The sequence below is a fragment of the Podarcis raffonei genome, chromosome 15, assembly GCF_027172205.1.
Source record: "Podarcis raffonei isolate rPodRaf1 chromosome 15, rPodRaf1.pri, whole genome shotgun sequence".
Lineage (NCBI taxonomy): Eukaryota > Metazoa > Chordata > Lepidosauria > Squamata > Lacertidae > Podarcis > Podarcis raffonei.
The window spans coordinates 22446817-22466308 of NC_070616.1; the positions used below are offsets into that span (position 1 = coordinate 22446817).

General features: G+C 45.2%; 1 protein-coding gene across 1 annotated transcript in view; it reads right to left on the reverse strand.

Annotated features, from left to right (window-relative positions):
• The window catches only part of SORL1 (sortilin related receptor 1), a 109161-nt gene that overhangs the window by 72486 nt on the left and 17183 nt on the right, over positions 1-19492 (reverse strand). Inside the window, exons 2-4 of the mRNA XM_053366279.1 lie at positions 7022-7138; positions 5081-5206; positions 3342-3503 (exon numbers count right to left, since the gene is read on the reverse strand). Of these exons, the coding sequence (XP_053222254.1) occupies positions 3342-3503; positions 5081-5206; positions 7022-7138 (405 nt within the window). The remainder of the gene's footprint in view (positions 1-3341; positions 3504-5080; positions 5207-7021; positions 7139-19492) is intronic.

Genomic DNA, 19492 nt, shown 5'->3' on the forward strand with positions numbered 1-19492 from the left:
AAACCTGATCCTGTACTCCACCGGGAGCCAGTGCAGTTGATATAGCACCGGATGAATGTGATCTCACAGCGAAGACCCCGTAAGGAGTCTCGCTGCAGCATTCTGCACCCGCTGGAGTTTCTGGGTCAGTCTTAAGGGCAGCCCCACGTAGAGCGAGTTACAATAATCCAGTCTGGAGGTGACCGTCGCGTGGATCACAGTGGCTAGGTCAGGGCGAGAGACGTAAGGAGCCAACTGCTTAGCTTGGCGGAGATGGAAAAATGCCGCCTTTGTTATAGCTGCAATCTGCGCCTCCATGGAAAGGGAGGTGTCGAAGATTACACCCAAACTTTTAAGGGACGGTGCTGGCACTAACTGCGCCCCCGCAAGAGATGGGAGTTGCCCCCTCAATCCCATATCGTCCCGTCCCAGCCACAGGACCTCTGTCTTCGAAGGATTTAGCTTCAACCGGCTCCCACGTAACCATCCAGCCACAGCTTCCAGACATCTGGTCAGTGTGTCTGGGGCCGAGTCAGGATGGCCATCCATCAACAGATAGAGTTGGGTGTCATCGGCATACTGATGGCAACCCAGCCCAAAACTCCGGACAAGCTGGGCGAGGGGGCGCATAAAGATGTTGAAAAGCATTGGGGAGAGTATCGCACCCTGAGGTACTCCACACACCAAGGAGTGGCGCGATGACAATTCCCCCCCAAGCGCCACCCTCTGTCCCCGACATACTTGGCTAGGGGACTGGCGGCCACAGCCGTGTTCCCCCACATGAGCACACAGTGGTTAAGAAGACACGATATCCCCTCATCCATCCAATGAAACACTCTGGTTCAAATTACAATAAGCCTGCAAAGTCCACGAAGCAAGCCCAGTACAGTCGCATCTGATGCAGGGGTTTGGTTCCAAGGGTTCCATGTGTACACGAAAATCAGGGCTACCCAAATCCTTGGAGCTGCCCCACAGGTAGCAAGTGAGGCAGGGGGAGAAAATCCCCTGTGCTCCCAGAGCTCCTTGCCCAGGTAGCAAGCCGGAGTGCTTAAAAGCCCTTTTTAGGCAGAGGGCCTTCTCGGTAGTGGCACCCGCCCTGTGGAACTCCCTTCCACCAGATGTCAAAGAAAACAACTACCAGACTTTTAGACGACATCTGAAGGCAGCCCTGTTTAGGGAAACTTTTAATGTTTGAGGCATTGTTGTATTTTAATATTGTGTTGGAAGCCACCCAGAGTGGCTGGGGAAACCCAGCCAGATGGGCGGGATATACATAATAAATTATTATTGTTATTATTATTATTATTATTATTATTATTATTATTATTATTATTCCAGATAACCTGGCAGGGGGGAAAGGCCTTGCTTGAGAGGCAAGACCCGCTCAGTGTGACGGCTCTGGAAGGCCAGGGATGCATGTGGGAACTCTGGTGGCCCCGTGAAATCTCACGAAAGCTTTGCAGAGCCAGCCTGCTCTTTTAACCCCAAGCGGATCTGGTGCAGAAAGAGCTTATGAGCAATTTCACCCTGCCAGTGAGTAGCAAGCGCCATGGTTGCTGAGATCAGGGTGAGCCTATGTCGGTGGAAAGGGAGGAACGCAATGAGAAGCAAGCTCACCGGGAAGGGAAAGGACCAGGGAGAGGTTGCAAGCAATGCTTCCTTCTGGCTCTCTGTTGCTGGGAGCTGGGAGATATTTCTCCTCCCTTTTTTTCTTTTTAAGGGCGAGAAGTGTCGCTCTGGCTAACCGAGTCAAAGCGAGAAACCGTCTCCGAGCTTTTACCACCAACCCCAGGGCGCTAACCGCCTTTCAGTTATGGTGAAGGAAACATCCAAACATTGAAAGCGGGGAAGCAAAACCACCCAAATGTGACCACACAAGACAAACACTGTTGTCCCTGCCAAGTACCAGGGCAGCGGAGTTAGGCTGTCTGGCATCCCTCCACCTCCCGGGCTCCTGCCCATCCCGAGAGCCAGGCGTGAGAACAAGGCAGAGCAAGCCTGGAGAGGAACAAAGGCAGGCTTCTTGCTGGGAAGTGGGAATCGTTGGCCTAATTTCTTCCTTCACCAGGCTCTGAACACAGTAGGGTTGAGAAGAGCAGGGTCGCAGAAGGCCTCTTTTCCATAAAACCTGTCAGACCACTGGCCTATCCAGCTCATTTTGGTCTACACTGGCTGGCAGCAGCTCTCCAGAGTTCCAGGCAGGGGACACCACCCCCCCTCCAACAACAGGAGATGTCAGGAGCTGAACCGGGGGCCTTCTACATGCAAAGCAAATGCTCTATCAGACATAGTGCCTGTCAGATGTTGTTGGACTCCAACTGCCACCACACAACATGGCAGAGGATATGGGGTGGTAGGAGATGCAGCTCAAAATATCTAGAGGGCACCAAGTTAAAATCATGGAATTGTAGAGCTGGAAGGGACCTCAAGGATCATCTAGTCCAACTCCCTGCAATGCAGGATCTTTTGCTATTCATGGGATGCATGTTAACCTGTATTTTAAATTGGTTTTTTTTCCTATTATGTTTTTACTGTAATTTTACTGGTGTTAGCCGCCCTGAGCCCGGCTCTGGCCAGGGAGGGCGGGGTACAAATAAAACTATTATTATTATTATTATTATTATTATCATCATCATCATCATCATCATCATCATCATCATCAGAGCTTTTAGGGGTTTTTGAATGTTTTATGTAGTTTTTATGTAGTTTTATGTAGTTTTATGTAGTTTTAGAATTTCATTGTTCTGCATGGGACAATGACAATAAAGACATTGTATATCATATATCGTATATTATTATTATTATTAGGCTCGAACCCACAACCCTAAGATTAAGAGTCTCATGCTCTAAAAGAGTTGGGTTCTGAACGGGGTTAACAACCTAAAACACAAAAGACAGACAAATGATCAAGAACATAAGACGAGCCCTGCTGGATCAGGCCAATGCTGTGTCTAGGCCAGTACCCTGTTCTCACATTGGCCAAGCAGAAGTGGCCAAGTAGGAAGCCCACAAGCAAGACGTTAGTGCAACAGCAGCACTCACCCCACTTGCAATTCCCAATAACTACCATTCAGAAGTCTTACTGCCTCTGTCTATGGAAACAGAGCATAGCCATCATGCCTAGTAGCCACTGATAGCTGTATCCTCTGAATTTGTCTAGTTTCTCTTTTAAAGCTATCCAGGTTGGCGGCCGTCATTGCATCCAGTGGGAGGGAGTTCCACAGTTTAACTGCGCTCCGCATGATCACCGAGGCACCTTCCCACACAGAGCATCTCGTTCGAGGGCACACACTCCCCACGCACAGAAAGAAAAGCAGAAATTGGGAGCCTTCGGCATGTGCATCCGCCAGTGATCTACTTGCCTGCTTGTTGGGATGGGTCTTGTCAAATCCCAAGATGAGGTTTGGGAGCCGGCTGTGCAAAAGCAGATCTGCCGCTTTGAACGGAATTGAGAAGCCCTGGATGGTGTTGCAGAAGTCCGTGGTAAGCCAGAGGTACTGAGTGAAGGCATCAACAAAGATGTACTGTAAAAGGAAAAGGAGGAAGGGGTAGCACAAAAAAATCAGTGGGTCTTCAAAAATCAGCACACAGATCTTGGCAGAATTGTTTGGATGTGAAAGTTGCATACACACACACACACACACACACACACACAAACAAACAAACAAAAAACTGTATGCCACTTTTTGTTACATTTTCACGAGTTTCTGTATCCAGAATCCCTCACTGATGCAATAAATTATATTTTAAAACAGTGATTCAAAAAAAAAAAAAAATCACCCACTGCCCTCTTGGTTCTACAAACTCATTCCCAGTGCCCCCTACCCTATTCAAAGCGTTATTCAGAACAGCAGTTTGCACAACCCACTAAAGAAATAATAGCACAAAAAATTCAAAACATGCAGTTTAGACCTTCCCTTAGGATCGGATGGCTGGGGGACAGGGGGTGGGGGATGGACAGGTTATGGAGTTAAATGCTAGACTAGGCCTCCCTCCTTCAGTGGTGGAGATGACAAGCCTGGCGATTTCATTTCTGCAAGGCACCCATCAGCTTGGCTTGCAAAGCTAGTTTAGGATTCACATCTGCCACAGAAGACAACTGTACAGCCTTTGCTTTTAGGGAGAGAATTTCTTTAAAAAACAACGGAAGACTTTTGTTTTCTATTCTGCCCTCTCCCATCTCCCCACCGCAAAATAAGAAGCGATTCAGTCAGTTTTCTTGATCAAACGCAATCTATAATCCTCAGGAGACAAATATTTTCCCTCGGCTACACGAACCCGTTAGCTGTTAGGTAAACAGCTGTTTGGTTGCAGCGATTTCTGCTGTTCTGCCTGAGCATGGAACGCACTTAGACCTCTTGGTCTGCTCTGAAGGCATGGCAGAGACGCTACATCACTGACCAAAACGGCAAAGCGAAGACTTCGCAGAGGTCAAAACAAGAAGCTGGGGGGGGGGGTGTTTGAGTTTAATTGACATTTTCTACACAAACCGAGAAGCTCATCCAAGGATGGAACTAGACATTACAAAACAAACCTCACAATCGCTGCCAAAAATGGAAACCGCAAGTACAGCTTCTCCTTCCATAACATCTACTTATCATAGCAGGGCCACATGGCCTCGCAGGCAGGCCTCCAGGGGCCGCGTGCCTGGGGTAGGTGGGGCCAGAGTCAAAAGTGGGTGGAGCAACGGATGTGTCTCTTGCCTTTACCACATTCACACCACACATTCAACACACTACAGGCATGGCTTTCTCCCAAAGGATTCTGGGAGCTGTCGATTGTTCATGGTGCTCAGAGTTGTAAGGAAACCCCTTTTCTTCTCACAGTGCTACAAGTTCCCAGAGTTCCCTGGGAAGAAGGACTGTCAAACCAGTTAGGTGGGATCAACCATGTAACCAGCCCAGAAAAGAGAAAGAAGCGAAGGTCAAAGCGGAGCAGGGGAGGAAAAGAGCCAAAAACTTGCATTAGATCTTTTTCAAGAAAAAATGTGGAACCTACCCTAGTTTCAACCCCAAAATATTTAGAAAACCCTTATTTAAATCTAGGGGGTGTGCAGTTGAAATCCTTTGCTTACACATTCAAACGATTTCTAATTTCCTACCCTCTTGTTGTCGGCTGGGCTGTGGTAGAATTGAGCAATCACTGCTTGGCTGCTGTTCCCCGGGCCAAAATTGAATTTCTCCGATATCTTTTTAAAGATTTTCCCATAGTCGTAAGAAATATAAACCTGGCAAGGAAAGATGTTATGTTACAAACTGCACACACACACACACACACACACACACACACACAAAAAGACCGTTCCACCCCATCAAATCATGTGGTTCTTTTAAAAAAATAAATTAAAAAACCAAGGAATTTGAGAATTATTTTTCTTTACCAGGACAAGAGGAAGGAGCTGCTATAGCATTGCACTGGGGGCTTCCTGGTGAAGAGCTATGGCGGCTGCCTCCTTGTATTACAAATGGAGTCAACTGAGTGTCCTCAGGCTTGCTCAGGAAACAGGACAGACTATTGCAGCTGCTCACCCTTAGCTACAACAAATGGAAGAGGAGCAGGTCTGGGAGGGAGTAGGGAAGTGAGTTTACAAATCAGGGAACAGGCTACCGTACAACAACAATCACTTGCTCCTGAAGGGCCATAGCTCACTGGTAGTGAGTATCTGTTTTGCATGCAGGTTCCCGGTTCTATCCCCAGAATTTCTGGGTATGGCTGGGAATTATTCCCTGTCTGGAACCCTAGAAAGCATCAAGCTAGGTGGACCAGCTCAACAGATCAGCTTCCTCATTGTTCTTAAACATTTTTGTCATATTTATACAGAGCCATTAAGCCATGGCAACTTACACAGAATAATGTAAGTGAACAAAAGGCAGGTCTCTGTCCTTGTGGAGCTTTCCAGCAACAGAGAAGGTGAGGGCAAATGTCATGTCTCTGGAACCTTTACTATTTGTTATACTGAGCTGATAAATCATAATTACTTTGAAATTTGACCTTCTGGTTTCGTTAAAGATTTCCGACTCCTCCCTGCCCACTCCCAGCTCCAAAGCGAATGGTGTCATGCAATCTATAGGGATGGTTCCTATAAAGAGGTCCTCTCCCCATTAAAGGTAAAGGTAAAGGGACCCCTGACCATTAGGTCCAGTCATGACCAACTCTGGGATTGCGGCGCTCATCTTGCTTTATTGGCCGAGGGAGCCGGCGTACAGCTTCTGGGTCATGTGGCCAGCATGACTAAGCCGCTTCTGGCGAACCAGAGCAGCGAACGGAAACGCTGTTTACCTTCCTGCCGGAGCAGTACCTATTTATCAACTTGCACTTTGATGTGCTTTCAAACTGCTAGGTTGGCAGGAGCAGGGACTGAGCAACGGGAGCTCACCCCGTTGCGGGGATTCGAACCGCCGACCTCCTGATCTGATCTGCAAGTCCTAGGCTCTGTGGTTTAACCCACAGCGCCACTCGCGTCCCTAACAAGGAAGCTTACAATAAACTAAATTGAGCCGTGCCTACAACAAGTACAAGTTAATATTCCCTAAAATGATTGGGGCACACTTTGGGGATAGCCTGAAACGGCTTTGATAGCTGCCTACTTATCAAGGCCTATTTTATTATTTCATCTCATTACCATACTGTTTAATTGTGTTTTTTTTTAAAAAAAAACAACCCTCTAAAGTGGATTACATAAAGTATGCATTAAAATTACTAATAAGAGTCAGAACTTAAGAGCAATGACCCCAGAGTGAGGGGATCACAATATAAATTAAATCCATAGTTTAAAAGATATGTTATAAAATAAAATTACACGTAAAAATACATGTCAGCTTTACGTAACTGGCTATACTTGCCTACATGAAGAAGATTTTAGCAGGGTGCCAAAAACAGTACAAAACAGAAATTAGGCACTAGTTGGAAACTGATTTGAGGGCTGGAGCATTAATCCATGCTAAGTAACTAACCTTGTCGATGTTTGGTGATCTGTGTTGTTTTCCTCCTTAAACTTATTTTTAAAAAACCAACAAACACACACAGAGACATAATTACTTACATCACTTAACTTGGGGCCTAGGAAGGCTAAGCTATCACGAGCCAAAGCGACAATGACGTTGCTCTTCTCTCCAGCCCAGTGAACGACCATCTGGTTGTGGGAATCATTCAGGCTGACCTGGGGAAGCAGAAGAAAGAAAGAAAGAAAGAAAGAAAGAAAGAAAGGAAGGAAGGAAGGAAGGAAGGAAGGAAGGAAGAGTCTTGTTAAAAGAACGTCCAGTGTGAGTTTCGTCACATTACAGCTGCAGTCAGACTGCATTTTATCCCATTTTCATGACGTTTCCTTACCTGTTCTTCACATTTTATGTGATCTTTCGCCTGATGTGAAAGCCACTTCCAGAAATCTGGAGGAATCTGGCAAAAGTTTGGCACTCAGTTTGGTTTTGTTTCGGGGGGGGGGGGGGGAATCTGTTTGCAACCTTGTTAACCCTGAAAATCTCTGGAGGCTGACATAATTTGAGGCAACATACAGTTCTTTCCCACCCTTCAAATTTCAGCACAGTCTGCCAGTGTATTGATCAAAAAGCCACAATTCATAATCATAATCCTCACCAGCAAACAGGTTTAGGGGTTGTGATTTGTCTGTAAAAGACTAAAACCAGCACTCTTAATTGAACCCAGAAACAAACAGGGAGTCAGGGAAACTAAAATCAGAATTTGCAAGCAGCCATTGTGGCTTCCAAACGGTCTTCTAGGGCAGCTCCAAGCAGAGGGTATTACAGCAGTCCAAGTCGAGGCTAAATCAAGGCATGTACAACAGCAATGAGATCCCTAAATGTTAATTACAGGGGGCACGCTAATAATTAATTTTAATTTTTTATATTTAAATCCTTGTTATATTCATACTGTCCCTTGTATTTCTGATATTTTTTTATGATCTATGATATTGTGTGTGTTGACGCTGGTCTGTGACTGTATTAATAAATTCATTCATTCATTCAACAGCAATGAGATCTTTTTTCGCCCAAGAAAGTGTGCAGCCTACACTGTTCATCAAAAAATAATCTGATGCACAAAAGGAGGGAAGGGGGTCATTACCAGGCAATTTCCCCACAAACTTTCCCATTTCCTAGGATTAAAAAAGAAAACAGAATAATGCGCCACTTCCCTGCTCTATTATCACTTCACTTCCTCAGGTCTCTGGCTCCTGGCCATCCCTTTCCCACTATTTATTCATCAAGGCAACTGCGTCAGGAGACAGGGATTGTCTCCCACGAGGCAACTTCAAACCTGTTTGTTACATCATGTGGAAGGTGATGCTAAGAGAAGGCACTCTTGAGACAATGGGCTGCAGTCGACGAGCTCACCTCCCCTGAAGGACCGCACATTTCCAACCCTGCTTTTGCTAGAAGGCTTCCACTTAACGATTTAATTCCTTTTTCATTAAAAACCCGCAGCTGAACCACCTACGCTCTTCAGAAGTGGTACTGAGCAGAGCTCAAGTATTAATGCATGTTAAACACTCCAAACATTATGAACGATATCAAAGCCAAAAACCTCTTTTCAAGGAAGAGCTGGGCTGCCGCTCAACGGTTGTGAGAACAAGCCCATAGGGGATGCTCTTGCCTCTCTGGGTTACGTCAAGACAAGCAAACCTCGCTGAGGGTCTTTTGATGCTCGGCCTTGATCTCATCAGAAAGCTTTGCAATCAAGGCGTAATGAGAACTGGAGTTCTGGTTCAAGCGGAGCTTTTGAGTTCCGAGCCTTATGACAAATGAAGAAATGAACACATCGCTACGTCTGGATGGTATCCACCTGAGAGCTCTTTTTAAAAAAAACAAAAAAACCCACACCTCAGATTAGATATTGCTAATCTTCTCACATAAACACGTAACTTCTCCAAAGATGGGCTGCTGTACCCAAAGTCTGGGAAACGACCAGTGTAACCATATCTCTAAGATCCAGGACAGTAGGAGCCCATACAGTCGTACCCTGGGTTAAAGTTGCTTCAGGTTGAGCGTTTTCGGGTCGCGCTCCGCGGCGACCCGAAAGTAACGGAACGCGTTACTTCCGGGTTTCGCCGCTCACGCATGCGCAAATGCTCAAAATGACGTCATGCGTAGAAGCGGCGAATTGCGACCCGCAGACGCAGGTTGCGTTCTCTTCAGGATGTGAATGGGGCTCCGGAACGGATCCCGTTCGTATCCAGAGGTACCACTGTACTGTCCCACACAAGTTGATGGGAAGTTTTAAAGATAAAATTGCCAAGCGCATCTTATTTCTTTATTTGTAGAGGTATTTCTATCCTATGAAATACCTATGCGCTAGAACATGGGTCAGCAAACTAAGGCCCGGGGGCTGGATCCGGCCCAATTGCCTTATGGATCCGGCCCACGGACGGTCCGGGAATTGCTGAATGGATTGATGTGGGGATTCTGATTGTTCGGGCTGCGCCATTTCCCCACACACACACACCGTGGCGGCGCCTCCTCCCTTCCTCCTCCTGGCTTCTCTCCGCCCTGCCTAGAGGAGGAAGGGGGGCTGGGCTTTGTTGAGCTGTGATTGGCTGAGCACCATTTTAATCAGCCCCTATCCGGAGCCAGCCCTTTCATGCTGTTCATCATCCCTCCGCCACTGCCGCCGCCACCGCCAGCCCCTGCCACTCACAAGGCACAGGTAAGCAGCCACTGGGGCTCGTCCAGTGCTGTGGAGAAGGGAGGGAAGAGTTGTGGGGGTCTTCAAAATATAGTCCAGCCCCCAACAAGGTCTGAGGGACAGTGGACCAGCCCCCTGCGGAAAACGTTTGCTGACCCCTGCACTAGAAGAATAAGTCTTGCAGAGTTAGAATCAGCATGGTTTCTGCAAAGGGAAGTCTTGCAACCGGAGTGTCAGTAAACATGTAGACTTGGGTGATGCAGTACTGAGAATTTTCAAAATCCTTTTGACGTCACTCACCTGGGGCTCCTGAGTAATCTAGTAAACTAGAATTTTAATTAAACTGTAAACCACCCTGAGATCTTTGGATGAGGGGTGGGATAGAATTATTTATTTATTTATTATTATTATTATTATTATTATTATTATTATTATTATTATTATTATTCTGCATTGTCTAAATAATGTCTTCCTTTGGTCCTGAATCTACTAATGGTCTGTTTCACTCTCTTAACTAGAAAGCCTGGCTCCCCACCACAACAGCTGCCTATATATCCCACTATTTTAGTACATCCACCAAACACACACATACACACCAAAAAAACAACAACCCACCACCCATGTGCATTGCTGCCTCTTGATCTGACCCATGGCAGGGTTGTTTAAACACAGCAAATGTCAAGACCAATCATTATTTTGCTGCTTCAAGGCCTTGGCCAAGATGTCTCTTGAGGCATCTTCCAACTCGACGATTCTACACTTCTAATTTATTTATGAAGGTGCCTGTCTGCCATTTAAAGAAAGAAAAAGAAAAAATTATGGGCAAGCTCTTATGTTGGATGGGGGGAGAGGGAGAATCTGTGTGCATAGGCTCAGCTGGACTCATTCTGTCTGTTGCTTGTGTCTGTCCCAGATCCTAAACCAGCCGGTCACCCTGCTGTTACATCAGGTCAACACAACCGCTCAAGGGAATCAGGGAATCCTAACACTCAGATGGAAAAGAGAGAGATAAAGACATGGTGCGTATGTGCCTATTAGCCAGAAAGAGTAGCAGAGGAACAAAATTACCAGAAAGGAAAGGATTAAAGGAATTTCAAAACCATGTTAATTAGTTAAGGAATATTTGCAGTAATTATATATAGATATATACAGATGATACACACACGTCTCTATTAAAGTGCCGAACAAAACAGAAATTCTGAAGTCTTATAGCATGATGCTTTGGCTTCTGAAATATATATAAATACATTTGCTTTGAGAACTCCTCCAGTTGGGAAATGCTGTCAAATTCTAAGAAGCCCACTTCAACAAATAACACAGCAGGGCTCTTCTTTAGGTTCCTGTGAGCTGTGAGACAAAATGCATCTTTCCATGGGAGAGATTTGCAAGCCCCTATTTTTTATTTACCATTCATTACATCGTGTGCAAGCGCAGGAAGTGTGCCTCCCTGTTTCTTCTTGAACCTGTGCATATGAATTAATGTCTGTACCAGTTACCTCCCCTACGTAAGAAGGAGAAAGAAACCGAAACAAATCTTGACAACTCAACCACTTCCCAGCATGGCACACTGTCAACAGTAAGGGAAACTAAGCGAACAGAGGAGCATGTGCTAAAAATAAATCCATCTGGAGTGCAAATATTATCACAGGATTAAAATCTCCCCTGTAGCATGATTGCAGGGAAACCAGGTCTGTTTCCCAGAAAGTGTGGATCCTGGCCCCCTTTCAGTGAAGGATGGAAGTAGTACCGTATTGGCCTGAATACAAGCCATACTTCTTTCTTTTCTTCCAAATTCTGACTGTGAAAAGTTAATAAGTATGGCTTATATTCCCAACCTTACAAAAATTGGCTTGGAGCGGCGGGCTTGCCCCTGGGTGTTGCCTGGTTTTGGCTGGGCAGGCTCCCTGAGAGGGAGCCAGGAGGTGAGGAGTTAGGAAGGGAGGAGCGAGAGCGAGAGAGCGAGGTCTGCTAGGAGGAGATCCAGTTGGTGTGCTGGGACTGGCACTAGCCCAAGATGCTGCCTGGCTTTAGCCTGCTGAGGGGCATGTGAGCCCTGGCAGCAGCCGCCTCTCTCCGCCCATCCCGTCGGGGGGGGCCATGGTGGTGCTGACCCTCTGGAAGCGCTGCTGAATAATAATAATAATAATAATAATAATAATAATAATAATAATAATAATTTTAAAAAAAAATATTTATACCCTGCCCTCCCTGGCCAGAGCCAATAAAATAAAATTTCAGTGAAACATAATAAGAAAAAGAAAAAACAATTTAAAATACAGGTTAAAATGCCATTTAAAATGCAGCCTCATTTTAAAAGTCAAAACCGTAAGGGGAGGTGCTGCCTCCTTGGCTCCCCTCGGCCCCCACTCCTCCTCGGGTATTGTCTTTTTTTTCTCCCCCCCCCCTTTAATTTTAAAGGTGAGGCTTTACCCAAGCAGCGGAATTCTCTTAGAACAAGGACAGGCAACATGGTGACTGTGAACTCCATGACACTGGACTGCAACTTCCGTCAGCCCCAGCCAGCTTGGCCAATGGTCAGAGAAGATGGGAGCCCAGCTCAGGTCCTGCTTCAGGTTACAGACTCCGCTAACCCAGAAATAGTACCTTGGGTTAAGAACTTTGCTTCAGGGTGAGAACAGAAATCGCGCAGCGGCAGCAGGAGACCCCATTAGCTAAAGTGGTGCTTCAGGTTAAGAACAGTTTCAGGTTCAGAATGGACCTCCGGAACGAATTAAATACTTAACCCGAGGTACCACTGTATTAAGTCCTATACAGCTCAGGACCAAGTTACTTCAGAGACTGCCCCACCCCTTATATGCTAGCAGGCCACAGCTTCTTCAATGGAGTTTCTCCTTCAAGGTCCTAAAAAATATCAGAAGCCTGCTCCACCATAAATCTGAGCAGGGCCTACTGAGAGGCTCCCCTTACTGTGTCATACAGCATCTCCATCAGGATAAATCAGGTACCCACTATTTGTGCTTTCCGGAAACAATCGAAGCCGTTTTAGATTCTACAAGTTTTTCCCCAGCTGGGTACAGACTCGGGTGTTGTTAAACCTATCTGTAGTTGTCATTTTCTGGACTTTCAAAAAAGATATTATTAGTTGCTTTTATGCAAATTGCCTTGAGGTCAATGTGGAAGGTGATTCACAAATTGGTGACATAAATAAATCCAATCCCTGGCATCCCTAGGTAGGGATGTTGAGCTCCTGCCTAGAACCGTCGAGGTCTGCTGCCAGATTGACCAGGAGTCACCGGCTGAGAGCTTATTTCACCAAATGTGAAATAACTACGCCAGGTCCCAGTTCAAAAGACATGATGCAGCCATACATCACCATAGGTTTGGAACGAAAGGACTCCTGGATTTCTGCCTCAAGACCCTTCTTAAGTACCGTATTTTTCGCTCTATAAGACGCACCAGACCACAATATGCACCTAGTTTTTGGAGGAGGAAAACAAGAAAAAAAATATTCTGAATCCCAGAAGCCAGAACAGCAAGAGGGATCGCTGCGCAGTGAAAGCAGCAATCCCTCTTGCTGTTCTGGCTTCTGGGATAGCTGCGCAGCCTGCATTCGCTCCTTAAGACACATTTCCCCTTACTTTTTAGGAGGGAAAAAGTGAGTCGTATAGAGCAAAAAATACGGTAACTGCATGCTGCAGAACATAGCTGGAAGTCCAGCAAGCCACCTTCTCAACAGTGGATTGATCAAATTTGAGAGCCTACCTAGCATTCTGTGCAAAGCTGCTCAGCAAAGTGCAACAAGCAAGGAATTATCAAATGTATTGCAGCCCCGCGGTTCCATTTATCGCCCATGTAGGAGAGCGGAAGTTTCTGACCACATCCCAGTTGAGTTCAGATGCCAACATCTTACTCTGACTGTGATTCAGGGACATTCAAACTTTGCCGAACTCCATTAACATTTCTTTAGAGCTGCTTTCTTCTAATTGTTCCGCCCATTATATACTAAGGACCATAATCAGTGACAGGCCCTCATCCCTTAATTAGTGGTTTTATTGCTTTGTTCTCTGTGTTCTTCCGTTCTGCGTCCCGTATTTATTTCAAAATATAATTCCATGTTTCTTAAATATAGCAACTGCTGGTGTTGACGGTTAAAGCCTTAGATTAGGGATAGCTCACCTCTGGCCCTTCAAATGTTGCTCAATGACAGCACCAATCATCCCTGACTATTGGGCTACTGCCAGTCTGTGTAGACAATATTGATCTAGACTGGCTAATGGTCTGACAGTATAAGGCAGCCATGTGGGTACCTGCGTCTTGAGAGAAGGGCCCCAGCTCAGGAGTGGGGTATCTGCTTCATATATAAAATCTCTTTGGTTCAAACCACAGCATCTCCAGGCAAGTCTGGGAGAGACCCCTGCCTGAAACCCTGGAGAGCTGCTGCCAGTCAGTGCAGACAATACTAAGTTAGTTGGACCAATGGCCTGGCTCAGTATTATTAATTTTATTTCACTATTATATAATTGCAATTCATTTATCAATAGCCTTCTAAACTTCTGTCTCAATGTGATTCACACATAAGATACTTAAAAACACAAACAACAAATAGATTTAAACAAGACTTAAAACTCTAACAAGTAGACCCTCGTGGTACAGACTCATTTATCCAGCTGGGGAAAAAATGTATTCATTTGTTTCCAAAATGTGCAGAAACTGTTAGATTGTAATAAAACCTCAAAGCTGTTTACAAAAAGAAAATAATAATAAAGGTTATTAGTTTTTTAAATAAAACTTTTAAAAACAGCTATTTAAGGCAACTTAAACTGATGGAATATGCGCACCTTGCAGACTTATAGAATAAGAGAACAAGAAGAATGCAAGTTTTAAAAAGACTGGAAAATGTTTACTGAATATACAGGTGAAATTTGTGTTTATTTTAAAATGCTGGTAGCATTAAGATAAATTCAACAGTGTAAATAAGTTTTTATGGATGTAACAATGGATTACTGAATTGTTTGGTTCATGTAAAATATGTAGGGATTTACTGTATGGTATGCAAAATGAACCACAGAAGGAGAAGAAGGGAAGTCATCGATTTAAGGTTGTTTAAATGAATATTTTGAAATGTAATTTAGAAAATTTAATAAAAATCGTTTTTTAAAAAACCACAGCTACTGAAAACATTCAAAAAATAATTTAAATCAACGATAAGTTAAAGACCATATTAAAACACATTATATATGTCTGGATAGACTTGCCGAAACAATGATGTTTTTAGCAGGGCCGAAAAGAGTAGCGTAAAAACACCTGCCTGGTGTCAAACAGGCAGGGAGTTCCACAGTTTCCCCATCTCTGCCAAAACCAGTCTGGACTCCAGATACAGTGGTGCCTCGCAAGACGAAATTAATTCGTTCCGCAAGTTTCTTCTTCTTGCGAGTTTTTCGTCTTGCGAAGCACGGTTTCCCATAGGAATGCATTGAAAATCAATTAATGCGTTCCTATGGAGACCGCCTTCAGACCAAGGACTTTTCTCCCCACCGCCAGCCTTCAGAACAGCCTTCTGAAGGCTGGCGGTGGGAAGAAAAGCCCTTCTCCCGCCGCCAGACTTCAGAAGAGTTCCCGCAGGGCTGCCTAGGCTGCGGATAGCAGCCTGCTGCCCGGCGCGAGGGGCGCTCTGAAGCAGAGCGCCCCTCGCGCGGGGCAGACATCTGCAGCTTGGGGAGCCCTGCAGGAGTTCCCCGCAGGGCTCTCCAAGTTGCGGATAGCAGCCTGCTGCCCCGTGCGAGGGGCGCTCTTAAGCAGAGCAGCGCTTCTCCTCTGTTCCCGGACCTGTCTTGAAAACTTGCGGTGGGAGGAAGGTTTTCCTCCCCACCGCCAACATTCAGAAGGCTGTTCTGAATGTTGGCGGTGGGGAGGAAAAACCCTCCTCCCACCGCAAGCCCCAGGAACAGAGGAGAAGCGCTGCGCGCCTTCTCCTCTGTTCCCGGACCTCCCACCGCAAGCCTTCAGGACAGGTCCGGGAACAGAGGAGAAGGCGCGCTGTGCTTCCCCGCTGTCCCCGGAGATTTCCCTATGGGCTTTCGTCTTGCGAAGCAAGCCCATAGGGAAATTCGTCTTGCGAAGCCGCTAAAAATCGGAAAACCCTTTCGTCTTGCGGGTTTTTCGTTTAGCGAGGCATTCGTCTTGCGGGGCACCACTGTACCTTCCTGAAGAAACCAGAGGCCTTTCTCCTGGGCATAGTCAGCCAATTGGTGCCAAAGAAGGACAGAATTTTCTTTATGTACGCAACAACAGCAGCAAGAATACTGATTGCAAAGTATTGGAAGACACAAGATTTACCCACCCTGGAAGAGTAGCAGATGAAGGTGATGGACTATATGGAACTGGTGGAAATGACTGGCAGAATCCGAGACCAGGGAGAAGAGTTGGTGGAAGAAGATTGGAAGAAATTTAAAGACTATCTACAGAAATATTGTAAAATTAATGAATGTTAAAATGATGATTGGATTGAATAGGGGGTATTAGCAACAAAGTTAATAAGAATATGCAAAAATGAATTGATAATGGATGAAAATATAGAGTTATAATATGTTAAGATATAGAGTTAAGATAAATGAAAGAGGGTAAGGATTTGCTGATTTGATTACCTAAATGGGAATACAAAAAGGGGAGGTGTGAGGAGGTCAAGGAAACAAGTTAATGAACATAAAGTTATAAAAAATGGATTTGTTTTTAATTCTATTTTACCTATTCGTTTTTTTTATGTTGTATTTTTATTTGTATTTCTTCTTTTTTATGTACTTTTTTAGGTTTTCTTTTTTTATTCTTTTTTATTATTTTGTTCTTTTCACATGTTCTTTTTTGTATTTTGTAAACTGATGTTTTTGTAAAATTCCAATAAATATTATATATATATATATAAAAAGAAGCCCATTGGGAAGGTGGATTGAATCCTGATACTTTGAAAGAAGAAGTGCAGGAAAGCCTTGCAGCCATGTGTCAATACTTCTATTGTCTATTGGGGAAGAGGGTGGTTAAAAGGTGGACTTGGGGTTATTGACAGGGGTGGGGGGTGGGCTCATGTTTCTACATGCCAAACACTCCAACTTTGTGACATATTTGTGATGTATCGATGATGCTGTTGAAAAATGTATTATGGGAAATGGGGAGAGGTCTTAAAAGGTCACGCAACCCCATGCTCAGGGTTCCTACTCTTTTGTGTGTTTGAACCTTGTTGCAACAAATAAAGGTCAGGTCTACTGACCGCTAATTTGCTTCTTTAAAAAAAAATGTTTTCACACATGGAAACGAACAAAAATAAGCTTAGAAGCTGGTCACTTTTCCCTTTCAATTGTACAGGTGAGGATTTTCTTCTCATAGGAACCTCAAGAAGTCCTCTCCCCTCCCGCCTTTTCCAGCAACTGGCAGTCAGAAACATGCGTGACAGAGGAAGCCATCATGCTTAACCACTGATGTCATGCTTGCAAGATGCTTGCATGACAATCTGCATCTGTATTAGATTTTTTTAAAGGACGTTTTTTAGCATTTGTTTGCCACCCTGGGCCCCTATGAAACGAAGGGCAGGAGATACTTTAATCACAAATAAATCATAGAATCTTAAAAGTTGGAAGGGACCTAAGAGTCATCTAGTCCAACCCCCTGCAATGCAGGAATCTCAAATAAAGCATCCATGACAGATGGCCATCCAACCTCTGCTTAAAAACCTCCAAGGAAGGAGACTCCACCACCTCTCGTGGGAGTCTGTTCCACCGTCAAACAGCTCTCACAGTCAGAAAGTTTTTTCCAAAGGTTTAGTCGGAATCTCCTTTCTTGTAACTTGAAGCCATTGGTTTGAGTCCTACCCTCCAAAGCAGGAGAAAACAAGCATGTTTCTTCTTCCACGTGACAGCACTTAAGATATTTGATGGCTATCATATCTCCTCTCAGTCCGTTCTTTTCCAGGCTAAATACACCCAGCTCCTTCAAGAGCTCCTCAAAAGGCTTACTGTCGTTTGCTTTCACTCATGCTAAACCAACCTTTCCAATGCACTGGCTTCTCCACACACACACACACACACACCATGACAAAACTTTAATTTTCATCCTGTCCTCTGTTCCTATAAATATCTGTAACCCCAAACAAGACAGCTTATTACAAGCCATGTCATATAGTCCATCCAGGGTCATCCATTGCTTCCTTCTCCTTGTATCCATACACCTCTCATCAATGCTGCAAGTCATATATATCTTCCCATACACATAAAAATGTAAGGCTGTCATCACGCAGTCCCCCATTGGAGGTTCTGTAGTGCCACATCACGATCAGTGGGGTTGGCGAGCAGCGCAGGCTGAGATGGCAGCCCTGTGTGCGTGCGTGCATGTCACATATATTTCGACAGTGTGATAGACAGCACTCAGAAGCTTGCAACACAATGACGCCTCAACACCCACCCTGATATTTATACTTAGCTCCCAGAAGATTCAGCCTGCCGGAGGTGTTTTCAAGCATTCATTCAGCTGTTAATTAATCACCTGTTCGTGACTCAGACAATGTGGTTGGACTCAGTTGCCCCAGGAACAGCTTTCCTTAATGGAGCCGCCCTTAAGAAGTAAACAGGAGCTGGAAGCAGGTGTTTTGCTTCTGGTAACGTTAACCCTGCACTGAGCGTAGCATGCAGCAGAAAGATTTGTTCTGCTCAGCCTCTCTCATCTCTACTTGTAGGAAGCCCCAATACAAAACCAGTTTCTTTCATACAAGAGATATGAACACCAGCACTTCTCTTTCCAAGTTTTATTCCAATTGGGGAGCAGGGGACACCCCCAGGCAGATAGGATTGACACTACAGTGGTACCTCTGATTAAGAACTTAAATTTGTTCCGGAGGTCTGTTCTTAACCTGAAACTGTTCTTAACCTGAGGTACCACTTTAGCTATTGGGGCCTCCCGCTTTCTGTTCTCATCCTGAAGTAAAGCTCTTAACCTGAGGTACTACTTCCAGGTTAGCGGAGTCTGTAACCTGAAGCGTTTGTAACCCAAAGCATTTGTAACCCGAGGTACCACTGTAATCCCAAATGCTTGGAGCAGACAACAGGCTATCTTGCTACCATGCCTGCATCTCAGCTATTCCTCTTTGTACAGAGATCCTGGCAAAATGATTTATAATACTCAGCCCTTCTGCAATGCTTCAGAATTGAGAGCATTTCACATAAACTGTTTCAGCAACCCTTAACCACAATTGTGTAAGGCAGGTCAGTTTTATTTGCACTGCCAGTCGATGCTGAGAGTTATGTGTGGCTTTGCGAGTTTGCAGCAGAGGCAAGACGCACCAGAGGGATTGTTCAATAGGTAGAGAACGAGACTCTTAATCTCAAGGTCTTGAGTTCAAGCCCTACATTGGGCAAAAGATTCCTGCGTTGCAGGGGGTTGGACCAGTTGATCCTCGTGCTCCCTTCCAGTTCTACCATCCTATGAGTCTACAATGCAAATTTCAGCATCTAAACCCAAAACACGACCATCTCTTTCAATAATATACATGATGTTCTGTCAAGGGTGGAGAACCTTTTCCCACCGGAGGGCCACATTTGTTTTCATTTATTTGTTGCTACATCTTTATCTCGCCTTTCCTCCGTGGTGTACATGGTTCCTCTCCTCTCCCTTTTTAGCCTCACAACAACCCTGAGAGGCAGGTTACGGTCAGAGGCTGTGACTGGCCCAAGGTCACCCCATGAGCTTTGTGGCCCAGTGGGGATTTGAACCCTGGTCTCCCAGGTTTGGGGACTCATTCCAGCCAAGCCAAAGCACTCGAGGAAGGTGCAGACAGAGTCAGTGAAGACTACGGCCTACTGAGGGGTACGGCCTGAGCATAGCTGTCAACTTACAGATTTGAAAATAAGGGGCCGGCAGCCTTGAAAATAAGGGA